Source organism: Eschrichtius robustus, chromosome 1, assembly GCF_028021215.1.
Source record: "Eschrichtius robustus isolate mEscRob2 chromosome 1, mEscRob2.pri, whole genome shotgun sequence".
Taxonomy (NCBI): domain Eukaryota; kingdom Metazoa; phylum Chordata; class Mammalia; order Artiodactyla; family Eschrichtiidae; genus Eschrichtius; species Eschrichtius robustus.
Genome location: NC_090824.1, coordinates 60,685,626 through 60,711,902, shown reverse-complemented (window position 1 = coordinate 60,711,902; position 26,277 = coordinate 60,685,626). Strand labels below are relative to the sequence as shown.

The following is a 26,277-nucleotide window of genomic DNA, read 5'->3' as shown; positions in this document are numbered from 1 at the left end:
ATTGCTGTGAGAGGGCTTTCTCTAGTTGCGGCAAGCGGGGGCCACCCTTCATCGCGGCGCGCGGGCCCCTCACTGCTGCGGCCTCTCCTGTTGCGGAGCACAGGCGCCAGACGCGCAGGCTCAGTAGTTGTGGCCCACGGGCCCAGCCGCTCCGCGGCATGTGGGATCCTCCCAGACCAGGGCTCGAACCCATGTCCCCCGCATCGGCAGGCAGACTCTCAACCACTGCGCCACCAGGGAAGCCCCACTGATAGGGTTTTGATATGAGTCTGCAAGCAATTGATTATTATGGTCTCTGTGCTGTCAAACCTCTCTGCTAATGATAATCTGTATTTGCAGCCACTCCCCAGCACTAGCATCACTGCCTCAGCTCCACCTCGGATCATCAGGCATTAGATTCTCATAAGGAGCGCACAACCTAGATCCCTCGCATGTGCAGTTCACAGTAGGGTTCGAGCTCCTATGAGAATCTAATGCTGCCGCTGATCTGACAGGAGGAGGAGCTCAGGCAGTAATGCCAGCGATGGGGAGTGGCTGTAAATACAGATGAAGCTTCACTTGCTTGCCTGGCGCTCACCTCCTGCTGTGCGGCCCAGTTCCTAACAGGCCATGGACTGGTAGGGTCCATGGCCCAGGGGTTGGGGACCCCTGCTCTATTGTATTTTAACAATGATACAAGGGCACCCTACCTTAAGACAAAGTGTGTGTACACACATACACAGAGATAGATATAAATACTTCTAGATAATTCTAGATATAGATAATTTACAGTTCAGTTCAGTTACAGATAGGCTATTTTTCAACTTACAAAAGAAAGTACCATGTATGCTATTCAAATAGTTACCTTCTCTATGGAGAGGTCATGTGGGAAACAGCAAAGATTAACACCATAACTGAGGTGGACTGAGACACCCTCTAACAAGCTGGGGACACTGGGTAAGCCATTTACTTACCTGATTTTAGTTTTGTTTGTGAAATGACTTTACGTAAAATTCCTTTGAAGGTTGTTAATTCTAATTCACTTGTGATTTTATTTAAATTTAACTATTTAGACATATATTTAGTATATGAAGCAAATCACCTGTTACTTTATTCCTTTAATGTTACAATACCTTATATTATTTATATATATATAATACATTATATACTCAAGAACATCAAAATGATTTTATGAAAATCATAGTGTAAACTTCTTCCTGTTTCCAATCTTCCTGGTTACTCAGCTTGTTTCTCTATCTCTATCCATGCACCAACCCCCAAGCATTTAGTTTTAAAGTGTTAGCATATTAATAGAAGTGGGATATTTTCTCGGGGGTCTCAGTCCCACTAGATAGTGATTATTATTATGTCTTAATTGTTTTTTAGAAGAATGCTCCATTTAGATAACTTTCTAATACCCCAAGTCATAACGGGATGATAGATATTTGTATTTCCCACTTATTTCTTACACTATTAATTCCTATGGAAAGCTGTTTACCTAATGCCTTTGCCCATGTAGAATCTTGTGAACTGGTAATTATTCCAGGATGGGCAGGTATGGTCACTGCACACACTTTCATTGAGGGTTGGTGGGGGGGAAGGAAATCGTTTGGAATTCAAATTTTTCCATGGGTTAAACAGTGCACAAGAACCTAGCAACTCTGGAGGAAATCCAGCTTACTTTTGCTTTAATGTACCCAGAAGATTTCAAATCAGTACTTAGCATTAATGTTTTAATTGAAGATTAACATCGCCATAATTGGACGTGAGGATCAGCATGCTGATGCTTAGGAGAGGGCTATATGGTTGGGGAGGTCATTACACTGGAGAGCAGAAACCCTGGAAGAGGAAAACACAAATCATTTGCTTCCTTAAGCAAGGACACACAGTAAACACTTGAATTGGTGGTCAACTATAATTTGCTTCTAGAGCCAGCAACTCTGGCAACACTACAGTCTGGATTTATAGCAGGGCACACAAGTAACAATGACTTTGAAAGTAAAGTATAAAAGAACCAAGGAAAAAGTTCTTAAAGATCTACTCCTCATTCCAAGGACTTTCCCACTCCACCTAAAGGCAGGAGGTGCTCTTGTTCCTATTCCCAACATGCCCCTCGGCAGTTCTTCCTGAATAATTACTCCTCCAGGAAACCAATGATATTTGAGTCTGGGTTATCAACAATCCTTTATTTTTTTGCCTGGGAATTTCAAACCAATATACTCCCAGCCTGAACAATGTAGACAGAAGTTTTCCTTTCCATTTGGTAAAAAGTAAAATTAAAAAAAAATTCTCTATTTGCTTCCAATGCCCTGAAAAGTTCAATCACCTCTCCAAATTCCCCAGAATAAACACAAGAAAATACCTCTCCCCAGTAGGATCCAGGCCCCGCACTACCACCCTTAGGCACTTCCACTTCCTCCATCTTCAGGGAAGGAGTGTCCAGTTCAGATGTGGCTCCTCAGTGGAGAAGAGGGAATTTAGGGGAAGGGGAATTTCTTTAGGAATTGTCAGTCCCACAAGTTAAGTTCCTCTTTTTCCCTTTTCCCTTTTCACTGAAAGTGAAAAACTGCTCACAAGAAGTGCTCGCTGTCCCGTTTCCCTATGTGTCACCAGAGCCAAGAGAGGACCCCGTCAACGAGGCTCCCTCTACTCTGTCCCGCAGACCACAGTCCCCGACCTTCACCCCATTGTCTGTGCAATGTGTAGAGCTGGAGCTCAGAGCAGCGGCCTCAGCATCACTCTCCGCGCCCGGGGAAGCCAAAGGCCCCTTTCTTGGCCGAGGGGAAGGGCTCTTGTGGAAGCAGAGTTTGAAAAGCCCCAGCACTGTCACGGTCAATATCACCAACACTACTACCGCTATGCTCACAAGTATGAAGACCACGGTGGAAGAATCGAAAGCCTGGGGATTGTCAGAGGAAGACGTGGAATTAAACTTGGGAATCACGCTTCCTGAAGAGTTGATGTCTGCCTTTGCCTCTGTTTGAGGGGACATCTGAAGAGTAGATATCGTCGTGCCCTGTGCTCCCCACAGAGGAATCTCGGGAATAGATGTTGCTGAACTGCCTTGTCCAGGGCCATGGGGTATCTCTCCTGGCTTCTCCCGGACACTGGGTGACCACGTTCCCTTCGGCACGGGGCTGGCTGTAGGGGCTGGCGGGTGCCAGGTGGGCACCTTGGTCCCCCCAGGGGCCGGCTGTCCTTCCCCATTGGTTACGCAAGAGCGTCCGTCTTTCCCTAGCACGAAGCCCGCCGCACACTCGCAAGTAAAGCCTCCCAAGTCGTCTAGGCAGTCAGGGAGCTCCACGCATTTGCCAGCACGGAGGTACCTTCCGGGACAGGGACAGAGCACAGCCCCGGAGGGTATCCCGTCCCAGCGCGCGCCGACCTCGTCCGAGGTGCAGGTGGCCGTGATGGAGAGCTGCCCGGGGCAGAGCGCACTCACCTCGGTCCCGGGGGGACTGAAGTCCAGCGCCGCGCTGTACAGCTGGAAAGGCGCGCGGTAGCTCAAGTCAGAAGCGGCCCCTGGGCGCGGTGCGGGGCACAAGCCCTCGAACTGGTACTTGCACAGATAGCCGTTGGCGCGCTGGTGGCATCGCATCTCCTTCCAGCCTGCGGGCTCGATTCCCCGGGTGGCCTGGAGTCCCGCGCAGCTCCGAGCGGTGCAGGAGCGTTGGGGCTCCTCCACCCACTGCAGCGTGTCGCTTTCGGACCCGCCGACGTCGGGGGACAACCAGGAGAAACCCCGCAACGGCTCATTCTCCAGGGTGCAGTTGGATCGCCTGCGCTCCAGCGCCACCCAGAAGAGAAGGTCTTTGGAGCCCCCTCCGGGCCTCGGGCCCGCCCGCAGAAGCTCGACCACCGCGCGGAGCTCGGCGTCCCCGCGCACCGTGCTGAGCGCCCCGCCGCGCAGGCTGCAGGCCTCCTCGGCCTCCTGCCGCTTGAAGGTAGCGTGGTGCAGGCTGTAGCAGGCCCCCGAGGCCGAGCAGCCCGCGCGGTCGGCGGTGGGGTGCTCTCCACTGCCGGGCAGCGGCCAGAAAGCCTGCCAGAGGAGGCACAGGGCGAGCGCCGGCCTCATCTTGGAGGCCCAGCGCCCACGGCTGCTCCCAGCTTGGATCTGACCCGCCCGAGGGCGTGGAGCTGTCCCAGGAGCGCGGTCACCGCCCCCCACAGCTGGCTCCCCGCCCCCCCCCCCACCCGTCCCCCACTCCCCCGCGCCCGTCCCCTCAATCTCCAAGAATTCCCGTCAGGGTCCTGGCAGCAAACAGCTTCCCTCCCTTAGGCCTCAACAGGAAATGTGTCCGGAGCTCTGCCAGGCCCCGTGCAGCCCTGCCGTCAGGAACACAGCTGGCGCCAGGGCACAGCGAACGCAGTCGCCCAGAAGGTCAAACACCCTGTTTAGGGAGGGAGAAAAAGAAAGAAAAATCGCCACTGGGAAGAAGTGTATCGTTTTCCCTGCTCAGGGAGTTTCACAACCTCAGATCCCAAAGCACTTTGGTGAACACTGGCAGGAAGGGCTGGAGAAGAGGAACTTGCTGAGCGCCCACGCCCACCCATTGTGCTTCGTCCGGAGCGGTGGTGGAGTTGGCCTCACAGCAATGTGTAGAAGGCTCCAGCCTTCGCCAGACCCGCGACTGTGGGGGGGTAAAAAAAACCTTGTGAGAAGTAGAAGCAACTCCCTTTGCCACCAGAGGCAGCACCACGTAACCACCAGTTTCTTCCTGGCTCTGCTCCTCTGTGCTGTCGAAGGAGATCCAGGCGTGCTAATTGCTGGTCAAAGAATTTACAGTTCCTTTCCGGTATCTTAAAAGGGAGAGCCTGCTTCTGAGGTCAATGCTCGCCTTACACGTTTGTTTTTCGTTTCCATTTCTTTCTCTTTGAAATGGCCTTATTGGTTCATTCAGGAAAGGAAATGTATTTCTAGGCCTAAATGAAAAATAATGGCCACAGATCTTAACTGTTATGTTAGGTTTCCTTACCACTATATTGATTCATAACTTCTTCAGGCTTCTAGGTCATATATAAATGAGATCATGGCCTGTTTGAGAACAAGCACCCCACGTGTGATTTTATCCTTGAACTATTTTAATGTCATTTTCTTCTATGATTAAGTGCCAATGTTTGTAGCAGTAGGTTGTATGTAAGTCCCCTCTAAGGGACACAAGAGTTCAATATCCTTAAGAAATGAAAATATTTATTACATTATACTGCGTATTGTATACCATAAAAAAATACCCTGCAACTTAAAAAACAGGTGAGTCAATTTCTTCAGTTCCAATGGGTGTTTTGTTTTAATACAAACACTTCAACTCAGTTGGAAGCAGTGAGGAATTAAAGGTGAATAAAGGAAGGAAAGTTAAACACTGCACTGTCTATGAAAGGATTTTCTTGTTAGCAATTTAGACAATATGCATCATTTTAGAAAATTATTATCTACCTTGGCTCACAGTGACCGAATAAGTTGCAATCAGAAATACATCAAGTTTCAGCTAAGCCCTCTTAATGATGCATGATGCTTTTAAATATCTGTAATCAGAATGAAAGTTGCCACTCCATGGGTAATGCCTACCACGCTTTTAAACTCCCTTGTACGGACTGGACTGTTCAGGTTAGTGAGGAGGGGTGGGAAGGAAGGTTTCATTCAGGATCACATCTGTACGCTCCTACCTCATTTTCACCACTACTCTCACTCTTCTTTTCCTCTTGGAAATTCCATGTATTTTAACAGATGACAGTAAACACCAGGAATTATCATCGCATTTACCCTGCTTTCGCTGACTGTGGAGTTCTGCAGCAGGATTTCTCTCCTACACCCTTGCTGTTTCCCAATTTAAACGACATTCATTAGTCCTTCATTACAGATGCCGGAGAATCACCTTAAACATGACTCTGCATTTAAATTAAGTTAATGTCTTATGAAAAAGGAACATGAAAATCTAGAAATCTAATTAAATGGATTTTAAAAATACCTAATTACTTGGGCCAGCTCTATATACCTTTGCAATGTAATGACTATGTGTTGTAAATGTGTCTATGCGGTACTGTATATTTTAATAAAATAAAACCTTCTACAAATCTAAGCAGTCAATGGAAGCCTCTTAGATATTTTAAAAATCACTTGAGATGAGGTGAGGTTTCCAGAGTAAGAAAGAATGAATGCTTGAAAAACTTGAAGTAAATACATGATCTCCCCTCCTGGCATTCTGCCTATAGGGAGGTAGGATATTAGAAGAGAACATAGTGGCCATAATGACTGCATATTATAGTCCTGGCCATGCCTGTAGTGATGTGAGAGAAGAGTTAGAAAAAAAATTAGCTCAAAGTAACACATAGATCATTTTGTAATTAATTACTTTGTATTGACTTATATACCACTAACATATTCTGAAATGTATAGTATACCTGAGAAAACTAGAAATGAAGGAATGTTTTTGTTTTTATTACTCTTTTATTTATTATTATTTTTTATTAACAGCTCACTTGATTGAATATTTATTCTGGCAGTTGTGGGTTTAGTGCTCATGGCTGCCGATGGAGGTTAGTGTTACTAATGTACCTATTTATCAGATAAGAAAACTGAAATCTAGAGATCATGTACATAGTTGGCCTGTGGTCAAATGAGCAAGGATGAACCCAGGCATCTGAACCCAGAGCCTGTGTTCCTTTTTTTTTTTTTCTCCAATGGAGGTAAAGTTCACATAACATAAAATTAACCATTTTAAGAGTACAATTCAGTGGTATTTAGTATTGATACATTCTCAATGTCAGGCAATCATCACTTCTATTAGTTCTAAAACATTCTGATCACCTCAAAAGTAAACCTTATCCCCAGAATGTTTTTATTTTTAAATAATGCTATGATGATCATAATAGGATACCATTTTATCTCCACTGGATTCCAAATATTTGAAATGCTGACAATGCTGTGGATCCACAGTCTCTCTTATATGTTACAGATGAGAGTAACAACTTAGGAAAAGCCTGCTCTTTTTTCCTAAAATTGAACACTTACATACTCTTTACTCCATTATGACCTTCATGCCCAGGTACATACTCAAGAGAAACTTACACACGTACAAGAGAAGATATATAAAAGGATGTTGATAGCAGCACTGTTCATATTAAAAAACAGAATGAATCCACAGGTCCAGCAACAGATGATAGATAAATAACCTGTGGTACATTCACTCAATGAATATTATACAGCAATCAAAATGAATGGAATATAGCTGCAAGTAGCAATATGAATTAATCTTATCAATACAATGTTAAGTTCCAAAAAATTATACAGATTCTGATATTCTTTTTGTAAAATTAACAAAAAACTATTAAATATATATTTGTGTATTTTTTTTAGGAAAAAATAGTTACTACAGTGAGATAAAAGGAACAATGGGTGATGATGGATCCTTTGGGTGGGTGGGAGGAGGAGGAGGATGGACTAGTAGGAGAAATAGTATTTGATGCGGGCTGTTGTTAGAGTTCTAGCTTTTGTTTTGGATAGTGGCTTTGCAGGTGGTTATTCCAATATTAAAAAATCAATAATTACATAATTAACAAAATAAAGAAAAGTGGCTTTATCTAGACAAATGATGAGAGAATGACATGAATCAAAAATTACAATTAATCTGACTGAGCCGCTGAGTTCCAAAATGTAAAATATAAACAAAATTAAGATGCTAGCTATAGTTTTAAGAAATATTGTCGGGCTTCCCTGGTGGCGCAGTAGTTGAGAATCTGCCTGCCAATGCAGGGGACACGGGTTCGAGCCCTGGTCTGGGAAGATCCCACATGCCGCGGAGCAACTAGGCCCGTGAGCCACAATTGCTGAGCCTGCGCGTCTGGCGCCTGTGCTCCGCAACGGGAGAGGCCACGATAGTGAGAGGCCCGCGCACCGCGATGAAGAGTGGTCCCCACTTGCCGCAACTAGGGAAAGCCCTCACACAGAAACGAAGACCCAACACAGCCATAAATAAATAAATAAATAAAATTTAAAAAAAAAAAAGAAATATTGTCAGTATATTTCCCTTTGATCCCCAGCTTCTCTTGCAGGTTAACACATTTCTAAATTTAAGCCAATTATTAATCTGAAAAAGCATAATAAATAAAATATTTCCCTATGTTTCTAGACTTTTCAGACAATCTGTGTATTATTATTAAGAATCATGTATGGTATTTATTTGTTCATTCGTTTATACAAGGTCATCCCATCCAAAGAACTAGAGAGGATATATAAGGAAAATAAGTTTAGTTCACATTTTCATTTGATTATTAATTTTAAAATGTCAGAAACAAATATGGAGAAAGATAGAATTTCACTAATCACATCCCAAGTAATCTCATAAATTTATAAAGTTGTCGATCCTCACTGAATAAATTCTTTTATTGTTGAAAGAAAACAACATCTGGGTCTTAGCATATTTCTGAGTTCACCAAAGATATATAAAAATACTTCAGAGAAAATTGAAAAGGAGACAACATTCCATCAGGCGAACATGGCGTTCAGAAGCTAATCTAAGATAGAGACCAAGAATTGTGAAGATTCTTTGCCTTTTAGAACTATATTGGACCTTAACAAAATGATCAGTGATCAATATCTTTATATTTTTAACTGAGTAAATTTTAAATTCTAAGTCTCAAGTGTCCACGAAGTGCTTAACGGATGATAAAATTTGGTAATTTTATTTTCTGAAAACACAACTTCTGATCATCATTATGTACATGTTCTAATCAGGATATATGATTTGACCCTTAACCCAACAGATCATCTAGACTCATAACCTAACAAATTCATATACACCTGAATAGGTAAAGACTTCTTTTAGGTGGCATTGTCTTTAAGTCATCTGCATACATTTATATACAGTCAGTCATTTCAGAAATGTATGTCACAATGACAGGTACTCTTTTGGTTTAGTACAGAAACAAGAAACTTCAAAAAACATTAAAATTTCAGTTCCTTCATTTAAACTGCTCTCTAAACAGAGGCAGTGCTAATCATGTTCCATGGGCCCTGGAGGTAATATAGAAAATGATTCTCTGGTGGCCATTACAGAATTAGTACATGTGACCATTGCCAAGTCTATAATCAAGAAATAATGGAAGAATGACTCATGCACACAAAAGGCTTGTTATAATCCAAATGCCTACCAAGTTCTAAAGTATAAATATTTATTTTACTACTCAGATATTTTTTCAAAATTGCCTACAGAGCCAGTTTACGAACTACACTTGAAAATCAGCCTTACTACTTTAAAGTTACACACACACATGCACACACACACACTCACACCTCTCACCTAGACTTTTTATTTTTTGACCGATCACAATAAGGTGAAACTTGTAGGGTTAGCTAACATCATCCAGCAAACAAACTTAACTACAGTTGTATGGAGGTGGGGGAATGGTGCATAAGTCGCAGACCTTTTCTTTAGTTAAAGTTTGGCATCTATCTGATCAGGTCCATCGAATTTGGAGTTTTTCAGGTCCTACTCCTGGGCCCTTTTCTCTTTCCACTGGATGCTCTCTCTCATGTAATCTCATCTCATCTCATCCTATGGTTTCGGATATCATCTGTATGCCAGTGATGCCCAAACGTATCCACACTCCATTCTTAGCTAAGCTCTAAATTCATATATCCACCATGTACTTAATATTTGATATCTCATAGGTATTTCAAATTCCCATTTCCTAAACAGAACTTTGGTTCCTGCCTCCTGAGCCAGGTTCTCAACTTGCCTTCATCATTTTAGTAAATGGTACATCTAGCCCCTAAGATGCTCATCACCACCTTCCTCACCTCTTATACTGGTCAGGGTTTTGTTTTTTTTTTAATTGTAATTGACAGAAATCCAACTCAAATTAGCTAAATGCAAAAGGGAATTATATGATTCGTAACTGGGAAAATCCTGGAGTAGTTCCAATAGTTGAATAGAATACTGCCCAAACCACAGCAGCCAGGAGATTCAATCACATCAGGATTTGTCTTAATCTCTCTCCCTTTCTCTTCTCTCTTCATGGCTGCATCCTCTCCTGCTTCCTTCTGTCTTTCTTCAAAGGACCTGAACAAGACCACTGGCAGTTCTCATGTTATACCCTTATAACATTCTACTAAAGGAGAGCCTTCTCCTCTAGCTCCAGAGCAAAACCCCAAGAAAAGATTCTGATTGATCAAGCTTCAGTAATATGCCAGTCATTTGCTCAATCATTGTAGCCAAAAAGATAGGACCCAGTGATTAGTGATTTTCTTCTGGGGGCAGACTCTCTATCAGAGTTATATGTAAGGAATATTCAATTCTAAGTCTAAAGTGTACTTTGAATAGATGTAGTTTTATGTTTCACTTTGATCATCCTAGTCGGCGCCTGTCAAATGTCTTCTCGCTGTTCTGCCTGCATCATTCTGGACCCCATGGAATCAATTCTTCATAGACTCATCAGGAAGATCTTCAAGAACCTTAGTCTGATTATGTCTCTCTTCTGCATATACCTCCATTGCTCCTAAAATAAAGCTCAAATCCTTACTGAGAACTACAAAGTATTGGCTCCCATGCCTCTTCCTAGTTTATCCTCTTGTCTCTCTGGTCTCAGTTCAGTTGCCAGCACCTAAGTGAGATCTTTCAAGGCAACCCAATCTCCATTTCCCTACCAATAACTGTCTAGCCCCAGTCTCTTTCTATGATACCAACGTGTTTTTTTTTCCTTCATAGCAATTATCATGTTCATTTATTTGATTTTCTTGCCTGTCTCTCACTCAATGTAAGCTCCATAAGGTAGGGCTTGTCACAAGTGAGTAAATGAATGTATCATTGAATCCACCCCCATTCTCCCCCTTGTTGATTATGGTCCATCCACACTGGCCTGTTCTCTGTTCCTCCAAAACATCTCATAATTCTTACACGATTTCCCTTTACCAAAATCATTCCTCTCTTGTCTGTTAGATTTTTTTTAAATTACATCTTTAAAACTTGTGGAGTAAAATGTACGTATAGGAGTGTACATAAATACTTACGTACAGTTTTACAAATAACCATGAAGCCACCATCTGAGTCAGGAAACAGGGTCAGCTTGTGGTTACTTCTTTAGGGTATTTCCTCCCTGCTCTGTTCAATCCCAAGGTAACATCTGTTGCTGTTCTCTGAGATTAGGAGAGATAGTTTTACTTCTAGTTTACCCTGACATTGAGGATGTAGCTCAGCTGATTGGTAGGAGGTTTCCTGGGGTGGGGTCAGGTTTAGACATTTGTTCTTCTCTCCCCATGAGGCTATAAAAACAAAAGTGCAAGATCAACAGGATTGGTGGCAAATATCCAAGCTCAAAAGTAAGTAGTCTCAGTGCTCATTTTAGGTTTCTGTGTTCTTTCTTCCCCCTTAGACTTCAACCTAGTTGTGTGTGTGTGTGTGTGTGTGTGTGTGTATGTACACATATAGACATGGACGAGTGCATGTATATTTCATCACTGTTTGTTGTCCTCTTTGAAAGGGTTGATTTCTTAATTTGGGTTCCCTCAAAAGCAAACCCTGAGACAAGGATTTGGGAGCTACTAATTTATTTGGAGGAGAGGCAGAAGTCATTGGCAAGGAACGAGACAGGGAAGTTAATATGAGTTATAGCTATGGGAAACTAGGGGCCAATATTGCAGGGAACCATCTGAGAATCTATGAAACCCAACTAAATGTGTCCCACCAATGGGTGGTGAAGCTGCAGTATTTATTTACAAACTCCTGTCCCTCAAGCAAGTAGCTCCAGGGTATTTGGCCTTAGGCACTTCCAGCAATTCCTGAGCTAGGTCATGCATACTCTGGTGTCCAGGAAAATACCTTCAGGCACAAAGACACCAAAGGTGCATGTGGCATTCACTACAGTAGGTCTCAATAACTTAGTCTGCCACATTCTAAACTCCTTCAGCTTATGGCTTAAACAACGCCTCACCAAGCCCTGAAGTATATATGGGGTCCCCCACTTTATTTGATCTCATGGATCCTTGCACTTTTTCCTTCATATCACTTTTCACAAATGTAAGCATATAATTGTTTATTTGTGGAATGTAATATCTATGCCCTCCAGTACCTTACTACTCAAATGCCAGCAACACTGGCATTAAAAGGGAGTAGTTAGGAACACGAATCGCAGCACTACCCCAGACACAGTGCATACTAATGAGATCCCCAGGTGATCTGAATGCATGTTAAAAGTTTTGGAAGCACTGCTCCACTAGACTGGATTTTCTTGGAGGCAACGGTTATGTCTCTTTTCTTCAGCATTTATCTCAGGTCCCTAGTAATGTAGCTGGTCTATAGTAAGCACTAAAGAAATAACACACACACATGGTTCACGTGTGTGTAGGCACACGCATAAAGTGCCAGTGATTTAGCAAAAATGCTGTATATTAATAACTGAACACATGGAATTTTCTAGCTTTTTGTCATGAATCAGATCATTATTCCATGGGGCCAGCAGTTCCAGGCCCATTGGTTAGTGTGTCTCCTAATAAATTGATCAGAAGTACTACTATTCCTGTTTTAGGAAATTCTTATTATAACAAAGTGGCCGGCATTTTAATTTAGGTCTCTGGACAGCTTACTGTGGTGCATAGTTGCATGCTCTGATCTGGTCTGGAAGGATTTGTATGGTAAGTGTGCTTGATCATCAGGGCATGCCTTAAGTCTGAAAGTGTGCCTTTTCTATTGGTGCCTACAGAATTTCCACTTCACAGAGCTGGAAGAGGGAGGGAAAAGAATCACAGCTACTTAAATTCAAATCCTATTAGGCTTATCTGTTATCACTTTGTAAGTACTAGGGATAATCAGCAGTTACCTTAGCCCTTACCTTGTAGAGGCAGGGACCTTGAAATTATTATTAGCCAGACTTACTATCTGGCCTATTTTAAGGTCTGTGTATCGGATAAATTCACACACCCCTGCACAACAGATTCTATATTGGCTTGTCTATTCCAGAAATGTGATTTATTCTTACTATTATATGGCATTTCAAATCTGATACCTTCAGAAGATTTTTGACCTTCAGATTTAGCGTCAGGAATTTTTGTTTTAAAATAGCAGTGATTTAGGCAAGTCTATTCAATAAAATTGGATGCCATATATCTTTTTGGTACTCTACCTCTTTGTTTTGTACCGAATTCACATAACATGACATGATTTATTATAGTGGGGAGAGAGGGAGAGTGCCGCTTGCTACACTATAGTTACAGCACACACACACACATCTATGAAATACTGAAGATCATTATTATTATATTTTTGCTAAATTATATCTTTTGTGAATGGTCTTACTGTGGATTTGGCTTTACAGTTATTGGAAGATTAGAATACTTTGTACCAACTTTCTTTCACTATCTCATATTCAGCATAGGAATTCACAGTTTTAAATGTATTTGTGAATATGTCATTGTTTAGTAATAACCCTTCCTCACACACTCTCTGTGTGATTGGGCAGCTGCTAACTGGAAATCTCACTGGGGAATCCTCTTGAGAATGATCGTTTTCCTGGTCTTCTGTTTAGCAGGGTCACCCCGAGTCCTAGGAGATGCAAGTGGAGAGCCAGGAAGGGATTTAGAAATGCTCTGTCCATTACAAGCTGGGTAGTCTTGAACGACTGCAGCATTCTCGGGTTAGTATCTGAATGTGCCTTCAGAACGAGGAGGGGGAGACCTGGGGGAGGGTGCAGTGTGCCTCTTACTGGGTCTTCTGACCAATGGCATGGAAAACCAGCAGAAATACTCTCGGTCAGGGAAAAGGCTGTGTAAATCCCTCCCCACTGACTCCTGAGCCTCCTGGAGGAACGGTAGGACTGTGAAGAAAGGTGATTTCAGCACAGAGAAGGCTTCACCAGCAGAGCAGGAAATCCTCTCCCCCTCTCTGTACTGAGAGAATTCAGTAGAGGCTCTGCTGGGTCTCCTTTTGCTCAGACACACACACCATGACTTTGCTACACCTGGGGATATCAACCCAGAAGTGAGAGGGCAACCCCACTGGCCTTTCTCTGACTCTCTCGTCGTGTTATAGAATATTAGCTCTGTCTTTTCCCTCTTTAAAGATGAGGGATAAGAATTCAATTTGCCGGCCTCTCTCTTGGAATAAATAACATTTACCTTCGTTAATTCTCAGACTCGAATAGGTTCTTCCCGTCTTCCCTCTCCAAATCTTCTCCATCTGAGACATTTTATAGATACACATAAAATAGAAGATATATACTTTATCTATAAAATATATATATTTTAGTCAACAGGGAATGAATACAATATTTTTATTGTTGAGACTATGTTTATATTCAGGAAATTTGTTCTCTTCAGTTTTTGAAACTGTTGAAGAGAATACTCTGGATTCTTTTAAAAGAGCACAGAAGTATGAGAGAGGTGTTAGAGGCCAATATCCTTTGGGTATTTTGAGTTACTGACATCCCATCAATATTAATAATTAGAGCACAGGAGGCTTGAAGGGGAGATCAAATGATGAAAGAAAATGAAATCATCTTAAGTTCAGCTTGGGGTGGCTTAATGAAAACAAAATAGTCAATGCTAGAAAGAAGGCCAAATAAAATATATTAAATTTCCTAATTTTTTTTTCATACTACTTCATAGTCAGTATAAAACTGATATTCAGGCTTTTATGAACAATGAGAATACTTAATCCATCTGGATGAAAACTCAGGGTAGCGATAAGGTTAGAATGGGTTTATTATCTAACACTCCGTCTTCTCCCCCCCAGGCTCTCCACTGAAACACTTGGGTTTACAGATTCCAGTATCATCCAAGGAATCTGTCAGCTGAGATGCTGCCAACGTGCTCAGTGGAAACCAGTAGGCACCCAACGAACACCTCACATTTTTTTAAAATTTGGTAAAAAACACGTCATAAAATTTACCATCATGACTATTTTTAAGCACACAGTTCAGTAATCTTAAGCATATTCACATAGTTGTAGACTATTGGTGGTAATACAAAATGGTGTTGCTGCTGTGGAAAACAGTACGGCGGTTCTTCAAAGAATCAAAAATAGAATTATCATACGATTCAGCACTTTGAATTTGAGTACAACTCCAACTTAACTGCCAAAATAAAGCACTTTTTCCTGGCCTGTAATGTAGCATTCCCCGAGAGCATGAGACGAGAGAGAGAAAGCTTCCATTCACCCAGGTTTGAGTCACTGACATCTCCCTTCTTCGTCTCCTGTATCTGGTGAGACATTAAATCCACTTATATTTTTCCATCACGCTTTTATCTTTAACTTCCTCTCCAATCACATACAACTGACTATCAAATTTCTGCTCATGGAGACAGCATCCTTGAGGTACCCAAAGCATCAAAGGCAATGGAACTGAAATGGAGAGTTCATTCATTCATTCAATGTATATTATTGAGCACTTCCCACTTCCTTGGCACTGAGCCCCATACTGGAAATACAGTGATGAATAAAATAGAAACATGTCTTTGCTTTAAAGGAATTTATGATCTCATGAAAGACAATAAGTAAATTAACAGATGGACAGTTACAAAGTGTGATAAGTGCTATGAAGAAAAGTAATAGCGAGCTATAAAAGAGGATTTCAGAGAACATACGCTTGACTTGCTGGTCCTGGAAGGGTGAGGATGCATCATTCAAACTGAGGTTCAAGGGTGAGCAGGTGTAGTGAAAGTAGAAATAGGATCAAATCCTACTGGAGGAGTGAATGAGAATGGTAGCTTAGCATCAAGTCTGTGTGAATGTTAGAGCTCCCTTTTCAGGGGTGTTGAGTGGTGAGAACACTGTAGGCAGCACCAACTTCCATTTTATATGTATATCACCTGTAGTCAATGGAGCCCTGAGTTCTATCAGAAGTCTGACCTACAGTCACGATATTTACCTGAGTTTTCTAACATCAAAAGCATCCTGCTTTTGGACCGAAGTTATCATCGTTTCATGCCAAAATTCCCAAAACTACCTATTTCAGGTTAACATCCTTCTCCAAAGGAGAAACCACAGATATCCTTGAACCTTCCTCTTTCTCTCTTCCATGAACAAATGGTTACTCTTTCCACCTTAGACATGTCTCTTGAATGCATCCTTTGTGCTCTTTCTGTTCCCACTACCTCTGCTTTACATCACCTAGACTCTTATAACAGCCTCCAAACCAGGCTCCTGGTCTCTACTCCTGTTACACTCTGCCCTCCACACTCCCTCCAAGGTTATCGCAAAGCACAGATCCACTTAGGTCACCTTCCTCTCCCCACGCCTGCTCTCAATTTGAAAAATTCTACGTGGCTTCTTATTTCTCTCTAACAGAACCAGAAGCCTTTGCTATATGAACATACCGCCTCATATTATTTGCTGTTGTTTCCTGTGTGATAGTCCTGGTTTCCCAACTGCATTTCTTGAAGTCTTTAATACTTTGGACTGAATCTGTACCCTCCAGAGCAACTAGAATAGCAATAAGCAGGTTGTCTGATTAATATCAACAGCTAATAAAGGAAGCCCGTGGGTCCTGTTTTATTGCTAGAGGCTGGTCAGAACCATGATTTGCCCTTTCATAATAAAAATAATAAACACTGGCTTTATTTGACCAATCAGAATGTCTGGTTGCCTGTGGAGGCTAGCTGCCTTTGTTTTGAGACCTTGGTCTGTACACACTGGAGGTATTTTTGTGAGGAAAGTGTTAATCCCATGTTAAATCGTCCATTCATTACATCAGACACTGCTCACAGAGTTCAATGCGCTAACGTGCTCTCCTTTCAAAGCAACTGGACGAAAGCTAGCCTCAAGGTGTAAATCTTTTAGTTCTCTGAGTATAAAGCAGACAACTTAAACATGAGCCCAGATTTAAACTGTGTATGCTCTCAAAGGAATTCAAGTGGAGCTCCCTCTTATTACTACTGGACACAAGAAGAATCTGGAAAACATATCCTCCATTGACATGGCGAGAGAGAGAATTGCTTTTTTTCTTCTTTCCACTAACATACTCTGAGGGCTTAATTCCAAGCCTGCAAAGCTTTTGGTGAATTTCCACACTCTATCTTAAATAGTCATCAGGGGTATACTGTACTAATACCTTTTATTAATTTCAAATATTCTGAAGTCTTAAACAAGGAAAGCCAAATACTAGGAACTACTGAATTTGGCAACAACTATCTCCACCTGAGACTCATTAGGATAACAATCAAGATACTCTTTAGCTAAAATTGGGTTTAGCTTGAATTTCACCATTAGGAAATTCCCTTTGATTTATAGATATACAACCTCTTCTCAGGTAATTGCTTCAGTTTCTTCCCAACCTGAAGATGAGGAGGAAATATTTTTTCTTTGCATTATGTTTAAATCGTATCTCACTTTCTTTTTTCCTTTTTTTTTTGGCCACACTGTGTGGCTTGCGGAATCTCAGTTCCCTGACTGGGGGTTGAACCCGGGCCATGGCAGTGAAAGCCCAGAATCCTAACCACTAGGCCACCAGGGAACTCCCTCCCTTATCTCTTTTAACTGCTGTTTAACTTGCTTAAAATTATAATTACCAGAGGATATAATGCCTTAGATACAATAAAAGAAACAGTTATTACAGGTTGAAAATTATATTCACCTAGTATTTAAAAAATTCCCTTGAAACAACTTTCAATACGAAAAATCTTTCTGTTCTTTCCCAATTATAGTGGAACCACCCACTAACCTCCATTACTGGAAAGCTAGACTTGCCACAATAGGGAATCATCTCATTCCATGCAGTTGGCATACCTCAGCCCTATGCTGTCTATTGTGATGTCTGTTTTCCTGATATATACCCATCATCTCTCTACCACCTACCTACACTGCTTCTTCAAAAGGAATTACTTTCTCAATTTTTGGCAGTAATACTTACTCACTTTTAATAGAGAATGTCAGTATGGCAGGAAGGACTTGTCTGATATTTAGAATTTTGGGAAGAATCCCTAAGTCATTTCTCTGAATTAAAAAAAAAAAAAGCATCTGCCTTTGAAATTCAGAGTGCATCTCTTAACACAGAATCAGACTAAATCAGCACATTTATTATTTATACCATATTTATAATCTCATAAGGCCAGATTTTTCAAATGTCTTCTAGTTTATATGCCCCTGAAAGTTGTCCTTGTCTCCTTTGTCCACATATATAAATGAGTTTTTATTGTTTTAAGGGACTCAACTGAGTTTTCCTAGTAAAGTTAAAATACCAAAGGGGCCTGGCGGTTTAGAGAAATAAAAACCACCTATTATATTTATATACACTGATTTTTCTTTTTAATAATTTTTATTTATTTTTGGCTGCGTTGGGTCTTTGTTGCTGCATGTGGGCTTTCTCTAGTTGCAGTGAGCGGGGGCTACCCTTTGTTGCAGTGCACGGGCTTCTCATTATAGTGGCTTCTCTTGTTGTGGAGCACTGGCTCTAGGCGTGTAGGCTTCAGTAGTTGCAGTGTGTGGGCTCAGTGGTTATGGCATGCGGGCTCTAGGGCATGCAGGCTTCAGTAGTTGTGGCTTGAGGGCTCTAGAGTGCAGGCTCAGTAGTTGTGGCGCATGGGCTTAGTTGCTCCGTGGCATGTGGGATCTTCCCCGACCAGGAATCGAACCCGTGTCCCCTGCATAAGCAGGCGGATTCTTTTTTTTTTCTTAATTTTTGAACATGTTTATTTAATAGCAGTAGCAATATTTTTAGACTTTCAAAGAGTGCTGACACTACCTTTTCAAGGTTGGCTATTAAAAAGTAGGTTTTATAAGACTTCAACAAACTAATTTTCTATTGTTCTCAAAACAAACATTCTGATGCATAATCTCTGTGCATATTTACATATGCACATTTATAAAAATATTTATATTGTATTTCTGCATATGAATTTGTTTTTGTTTTATTGGGGTATAGTTGTTTTACAATGTTGTGTTAGTTTCTACTGTACAGTGAAGTGGAGTTCCCTGTGCTATACAGCAAGTTCTTACTAGGTATCTATTGAATACATATAAGTGTATATATGTCAAACCCAATCTCCCAATTCATCCCACCCACCACTCCCGCCCCCGCTTTCCTCCCTTGGTGTCCATACATTTGTCTCTACATCTGTGTCTCCATTTCTGTCTTGCAAACTGGCTCATATGTACCATTTTTCTAGATTCCACATAGATGCGTTAATATATATTTGTTTTTCTCCTTCCGACTTACTTCACTCTGTATGACAGTCTCTAGGTCCATCCACGTCTCTACATATGACCCAATTTCGTTCCTTTTTATGGCTGAGTGATATTCCATTGTATATAGGTACCACATCTTCTTTAGCCATTCCTCTGTTGATGGACACTTAGATTACTTCCATGACCTGGCTATTGTAAACAGTGCTGCAATGAACATTGGGGTGCATCTGTCTTTTTGAATTATGGTTTTCTCTGGGTATACGCTCAGTAATGGAATTGCTGGGTCATATGGTAATTCTATTTTTAGTTTTTTAAGGAACCTCCATGCTGTTCTCCATAGTGGCTGTATCAATTTACATTCCCACAAACAGTACAAGAGTTCATTTTCTCCACACCCTCTCCAGCATTTATTGCTTTTAGATTTTTTGATGATGGCCATTCTGACTGGTGTGAGGTTTTGTTTTGCATTTCTCTAATAATTAGTGATGTTGAGCAGCTTTTCATGTGCATTTTGGCCATCGGTATGCCTTTTTTGGAGAAATGTTTACTTGGGTCTTCTGCCCATTTTTTGATTGGGTTGTTTGTTTTTTTGATATTGAGATGTATAAGCTTTTATATATTTTGGAGATTAATCCTTTGTCTGTTGATTTGTTTGCAAATATTTTCTCCCATTTTGAGGGTTGTCTTTTCATCTTATTTACAGTTTCCTTTGCTGTGCAAAAGCTTTTAAGTTTCATTCGGTCCCATTTTTTAATTTTTGTTTTTACTTCCATTTCTCAAGGAGGTGGGTCAAAAAGGATCTTGCTGTGATTTATGTCATAGAGTGTTCTTTCTATGTTTTCCTCTAAGAGTTTTATAGTGTCTGGTCTTACATTTAGGTCTTTAATCCATTTTGAGTTTTTGTGTATGGTGTTAGGGAATGTTCTAATTTCATTCTTTTACATGTAGTTGTCCAGTTTTCCCAGCACCACTTATTGAAGAGAATGTCTTTTCTCCATTGTATATCCTTGCCTCCTTTGTCATAGATTAGGTGACCATAGGTGTGTGGCTTCATCTCTGGGATTTCTATCCTGTTCCATTGATCTATATTTCTGTTTTTGTGCCAGTACCATATTGTCTTGATTACTGTAGCTTTGTAGTGTAGTCTGAAGTCAGGGAATCTGATTCCTCCAGCTCCGTTTTTTTCCCTCAAGATTGCTTTGGCTATTCAGGATCTTTTGTGTCTCCATACAAATTTTAAGATTTTTTTGTTCTAGTTCTGTAAAAAATGCCATTGGTAATTTGATAGGGATTGCACTGAATCTGTAGATGGCTTTGGGTAGTATAGTCATTTTCACAATATTGATTCTTCCAATAACATGGTATATCTCTCCAACTGTTTGTGCCATCTTTGATTTCTTTCATCAGTGTCTTATACTTTTCTGAGTACAGGTCTTTTGTCTCCTTAGGTAGGCTTATTCCTAGGTATTTCATTCTTTTTGTTGCAATGGTAAATGGTAGTGTTTCCTTAATATCTCTTTCAGATTTTTCATCATTAGTGTATAGGAATGCAAGAGATTTCTGTGCCTTAATTTTGTATCCTGCAACTTTACCAAATTCATTGATTAGCTCTAGTAGTTTTCTGGTGGCATCTTTAGGATTTTCTATGTATAGTATCATGTCATCTGCCAACAGTGACAGTTTTACTTCTTCTTTTCCAATTCACATTCCTTTTATCTCTTTTTCTTCTCTTGTTGCCGTAGCTACGACTTCCAAAACTATGTGAATAATAGTGGTGAGAGTGTACATCCTTGTCTTGCTCCTAATCTTAGAGGAAATGGTTTCACTTTTTCACCATTGAGAATGATGTTTGCTGGGGGTTTGTCATATATTGCCTTTCTTATGTTGAGGTGGGTTCCCTCTATGCCCACTTTCTGGAGAGTTTTTATCATAAATGGGTGTTGAATTTTGTCAAAAGCTTTTTCTTCATCTATTGAGATGATCATATGGTTTTTATTCTTCAGTTTGTTAATATGGTGTATCACATTGATTGATTTGCATATATTGAAGAATCCTTGCATCCCTGGGATAAATCCCATTTGATCATGGTATATGATCTTCTTAATGTGCTGGTGGATTCTGTTTGCTAGGATTTTGTGGAGGATTTTTGCATCTATGTTCATCAATGATGTTGGTCTGTAATTTTCTTTTTTTGTAGTATCTTTGTCTTGTTTTGGTACCAGGGTGATGGTGGCCTCGTAGAATGAGTTTGGGAGTGCTCCCTCATCTGCAATTTTTTGGAAGACTTTGAGGAGGATGGGTGTTAGCTCTTCTCTAAATGTTTGATAGAATTCACCTGTGAAGACATCTGTTCCTAGGCTTCTGTTTGTTGGAAGATGTTTAATCACAGTTTCAATCTCATTACTTGTGATTTCTCTGTTCATGTTTTCTATTTCTTCCTGGTTCAGTCTTGGAAGGTTATACCTTTCTAAGAATTTGTCCATTTCTTCCAGGTTGTCCATTTTATTGGCATAGAGTTGCTTGTAGTAGTCTCTTAGGATTCTTTGTATTTCTGTGGTGTCTGTTGTGACTTCTCCTTTTTCATTTCTAATTTTATTGATTTGAGTCCTCTCCCTCCTTTTCTTGATGAGTCTGGCTAAACCTTTATCAATTGTGTTTATCTTCTTGAAGAACCAGCTTTTAGTTTTATTGATCTTTGCTATTGTTCTCTTTTTTAAAATTTCATTTATTTCTCCTCTGCTCTTTGATTTCTTTCCTTCTGCTAACTTTGGTGTGTTTGTTCTTTTTCCTCTAGTTCCTTTAGGTGTAAGGTTAGATTGTTCATTTGAGATTTTTCTTGTTTCTTAAGGTAGGATTGTATTGCTATAAACTTCCCTCTTAGAACTGCTTTTGCTGCATCCCGTAGGTTTTGGATTGTCTTGTTTTCGTTGTCATTTGTCTGTAGGTTCTTTTTGATTTCCTCTTTGATTTCTTCAGTGATCTCTTGGTTATTTAGTAGCGTATTGTTTATCCTCCATCTCTTTGTGTTTTTAACACTTTTTTCCCTGTAATTTATTTGGAAAAGATGCTTGATACGATTTCAATATTCTTAAATTTACGGAGGTTTGATTTATGACTCAATATGTGATCTATCCTGGAGAATGTTCCATGTGCACTTGAGAAGAAAGTGTGATCTTCTGTTTTTGGGTGGAATGTCCTATAAGTATCAATTAAATCTATCTGGTCTATTCTGTCATTTAAAGCTTTTGTTTCCTTATTAATTTTCTGTCTGGATGATCTGTCCATTGGTGTAAGTGAGATGTTAAAGTCCCTCACTGTTATTGTGTTACTTTCAATTTCCTCTTTTATAGCTGTTAGCATTTCCCTTATGTATTGAGGTGCTCCTCCTATGTTGGGTGCACATATATTTACAATTGTTATATCTTATTCTTGGACTCATCCCTTGATCATTATGTAGTGTCCTTCCTTGTCTCTTGTAACATTCTTTATTTTAAAGTCTATTTTATCTGATATGAGTATTGCTACTCCAGCTTTCTTTTGATTTCCATTTGCATGGGATATCTTTTTCTATCCCCTCACTTTCAGACTGTATGTGTCCCTAGGTCTGAAGTGGTTCTTTTGTAGACAGCATATATATGGGTCTTGTTTTTGTATCCATTCAGCCAGTCTCTGTCTTTTGTTTGGAGCATTTAATCCATTCACATTTAAGGTAATTATCAATATGTATGTTCCTATTATCATTTTCTTAATTGTTTTGGGTTTGTTTTTGTCGCTCCTTTTCTTCACTTGTGTTTCCCACTTAGAGAAGTTCCTTTAGTATTTGTTATAGAGCTGGCTTGGTCGTGCTGAATTCTCTTAGCTTTTGCTTGTCTGTAAAGCTTTTGATTCCTCCGTGGAACCTGAATGAGATCCTTGCTGTTTAGAGTATTCTTGGTTTTAGGTTCTTCCCTTTCATCACTTTAAATACATCATGACACTCTCTTCTGGCTTGCAGAGTTTCTGCTGAGAAATCAGCTGTTAACCTTACGGGAGTTCCCTTGTATGTTATGTGTCGTTTTTCCCTTGTTGCTTTTGATAATTTTTCTTTGTCTTTAATGTTCAATTTGATTACTATGTGTCTCGGCATGTTTCTCCTTGGGTTTCTCCTGCCTGGGACTCTCTGTGCTTCCTGGACTTGAGTGGCTATTTCTTTTCCCATGTTAGGGAAATTTTTGACTATAATCTCTTCAAATATATTCTCAGGTCCTTCATCTCTCTCTTCTTCTTCTGGGACCCCTATAATGCAAATATTGGTGTGTTTAATATTGTCCCACCAGAGGTCTCTTAGGCTGTCTTCATTTCCTTTCATTCTTTTTTCTTTGTTCTGCAGCAGTGATTTCCACCATTCTGTCTTCCAGATCACTTATCCATTCTTCTGCCTCAGTTATTCTGCTATTGATTCCTCCTAGTGTATTTTTCATTTCAGTTATTGTATTGTTCATCTCTGTTTGTTCTTTAATTCTTCTAGGTCTTTGTTAAACATTTCTTGCATCTTCTCGATCTTTGCCTCCATTCTTTTTCCGAGATCCTGGATCATCTTCACTATGATTATTCTGAATTGTTTTTCTGGAAGGTTGCCTATCTCCACTTCATTTAATTGTTTCTCTGGGGTTTTATGTTGTTCCTTCATCTGGGACATAGTCCTCTGCCTTTTCATTTATCTATATTTTTGTGATTGTGGTTTTTGTTCTGCAGGCTGCAAGACTGTAGTTCTTGCTTCTGCTGTCTGCCCTCTGGTGGATGAGGCTATCTAAGAGGCTTATGCAAGCTTCCTGATGGGAGGGAGTGGTGGTGGGTAGAGCTGGGTGTTGCTCTGGTGGGCAGAGCTCAGTAAAACTTTAATCCGCTCGTCTGCTGATGGGTGGGGCTGAGTTCCTTCCCTGTTGGTTGTTTGGCCTGAGTCCACCCAGCACTGGAGCTTACAGACTCTTTGCTGGGGCTAATGGCGGACTCCAGGAGGGCTCACACCAATGAGTACTTCCCAGAACTTCTGCTGCCAGTGTCCTTGTCCCCACGGTGAGCCACAGCTGCCCCCCTGCCTCTGCAGGAGATCCTCCAACACTAGCAGGTAGGTCTGGTTCAGTCTCCCCTGGGTTCACTGCTCCTTCCCCTGGGTCCTGGTGTGCACACTACTTTGTGTGTGCCCTCCAAAAGTGGGGTCTCTGTTTCCCCCAGTCCTGTCGAAGTCCTGCAATCAAATCCTGCTAGCCTTCAAAGTCTGATTCTCTGGGAATTCCTTCTCCCGTTACCAGACCCCCAGGTTGGGAAGCCTGATGTGGGGCTCAGAACCTTCACTCCAGTGGGTGGACTTCTGTGGTATAATTGTTCTCCAGTTTGTGCGTCACCCACCCAGCAGTTATGGGATTTGATTTTATTGTGATTGCACCCCTCCTACCATTTCACTGTGGCTTCTCCTTTGTCTTTGGATGTGGGGTATATTTTTTGCTGAGTTCCAGTGTCTTCCTGTTGATGACTGTTCAGCAGTTAGTTGTGATTACGGTGCTCTCACAAGAGGGAGTGAGTGCACATCCTTCTACTCTGCCATCTTGAACCAATCTCTCTGGCAGGTGGATTCTTAACCATTGCGCCACTAGGGAAGTCCCTATACACTGATTTTTAATGGCACGTGATCAAAATTCCTGAGAGTTTTATTCTAAAAAGTTCTTATAAGAGCCTTGTCCTAAATCTTTCTTAGCTTTACTCTTTACTTAAATTTCGGGTGATATTATATCTATATATATTCTTGTCAAATGCTGTTTTGGTTATGATTAATAATCATCAGTTTGGGGTATTATCAGAGATAGGAGAGGAGAATTGGAGGAGGTTGTGAGATAGGGAGAAGTGGGAGAATAAAGGGAAGGGTGGGGTTGGGGTTCTGCTTATTCATCTGCTGCTCTATCTCCCAACAGGATGGAGAGATGGCATTGATAGAGCAATGTTTCCTCCTTACCTCCATTCCCAGGCCTCCACAGTTGGGCAGACTCAACTGCAATCATCACTTACTAAGGAATCACCCTAAGAACGCTGCAGAGTGGGAAAGGATTTGAACAGGGTTGCTACTGACACGTGACATCCCAGTGTTGGGGCCTGGACTGGGTTTTGTCTGACTATGCACCTGGAAAAGTATCTTAGAGATGTGTGGTGTTGGCCACTGCTGGTACACATACCATGTATTATTACTTTGTCTTAGATTGGGGGAATAAGAATGGATTTGGTGGGGAGGCTATTGAAGAGAGGTAGAAATTCTCCATCCTCTTCTTGTTTCTGAAACAGTTAAATAAATCATTTTTGCCCTGGGGTGTAAAAATAAAAGAGGCAGAATTCTTTTCAGCAAATAATATGTTACAATTCATTTCATGTTTCTGTTACAAAATAAGAAGCAGTTTGACTAAACAAAATCTAGGACTGAAGTAGCTTATGACTGTGCTTTTTTTTGTTTGTTTGCTTTGTTTTGTTTTACTTTATGTTGAGAGAAAGCTACTTTTAAAACATTGAGAACCTGAATAGTGTTTTGGTTGAATTAACAAATTATTGCTCAAATGTTTAAAAGGGTATTTTATTACATTTATGAATGCCTCAAACAGGTAGGAGATTTCACAAATGAACAGGGAAACAACCACAAAGACTGTTACATGGACCATTTATTTTCTAATAGTTGTATCTGAGAAATGAAATTTGACTGTTGTCTGTGGGTGGTGAGTGTTGCTAGAGCAACATATTCCTTAGGTGAAACTGGAGGGTGATCATGGCGATGAGGGTAAAAGTCAGGAAATAGAGTTGTCGAGATAGGTTTTGGGGCAATATGAGATCATGGATATTTTAATTCAAGGTATGTGAGGGAGAGCAGCTCTGGGGGAGTCAAAGATCTGAGGTGAGAGGTGCAAAGCAGTGCACTGGTTTAGCATTTGAGCATTATAGGATCTGGTTGTTTTGGTTCACACAATGACAGCTCTTACATTAGATAGCTGGAGCAATACCAGCCAAAAGGAGAAAGAACTAAAGACTATTTTCTCACACATAATAATAACAGGAGCACATATCTATTTTGTCAGGTGCTCTTTTGAGTACCTTACACATATTATTTCTTACAATCATCACAAGAACCCTATGAGGTAGGTAATACATTATCCCCATTTTACAGATGGGGCAA

The 26,277-nt window shown here is 40.8% G+C and overlaps 1 protein-coding gene across 1 annotated transcript; it reads right to left on the bottom strand.

The window, feature by feature from the left end:
• Positions 1-2,138: 2,138 nt before the first annotated feature.
• Positions 2,139-4,079, bottom strand: CLEC14A (C-type lectin domain containing 14A). Its single transcript, XM_068546012.1, has one exon. The coding sequence runs from the start codon at positions 4,052-4,054 to the stop codon at positions 2,579-2,581; it is 1,476 nt and encodes a 491-aa protein (XP_068402113.1). The 5' UTR covers positions 4,055-4,079; the 3' UTR covers positions 2,139-2,578.
• Between the last annotated feature and the right edge of the window lie 22,198 nt (positions 4,080-26,277).

What these genes read in the sequence shown, in the direction of transcription:
- CLEC14A (XM_068546012.1), bottom strand. Translation starts at nt 4,054, where the DNA reads ATGAGGCCGGCGCTCGCCCTGTGCCTCCTCTGGCAGGCTTTCTGGCCG.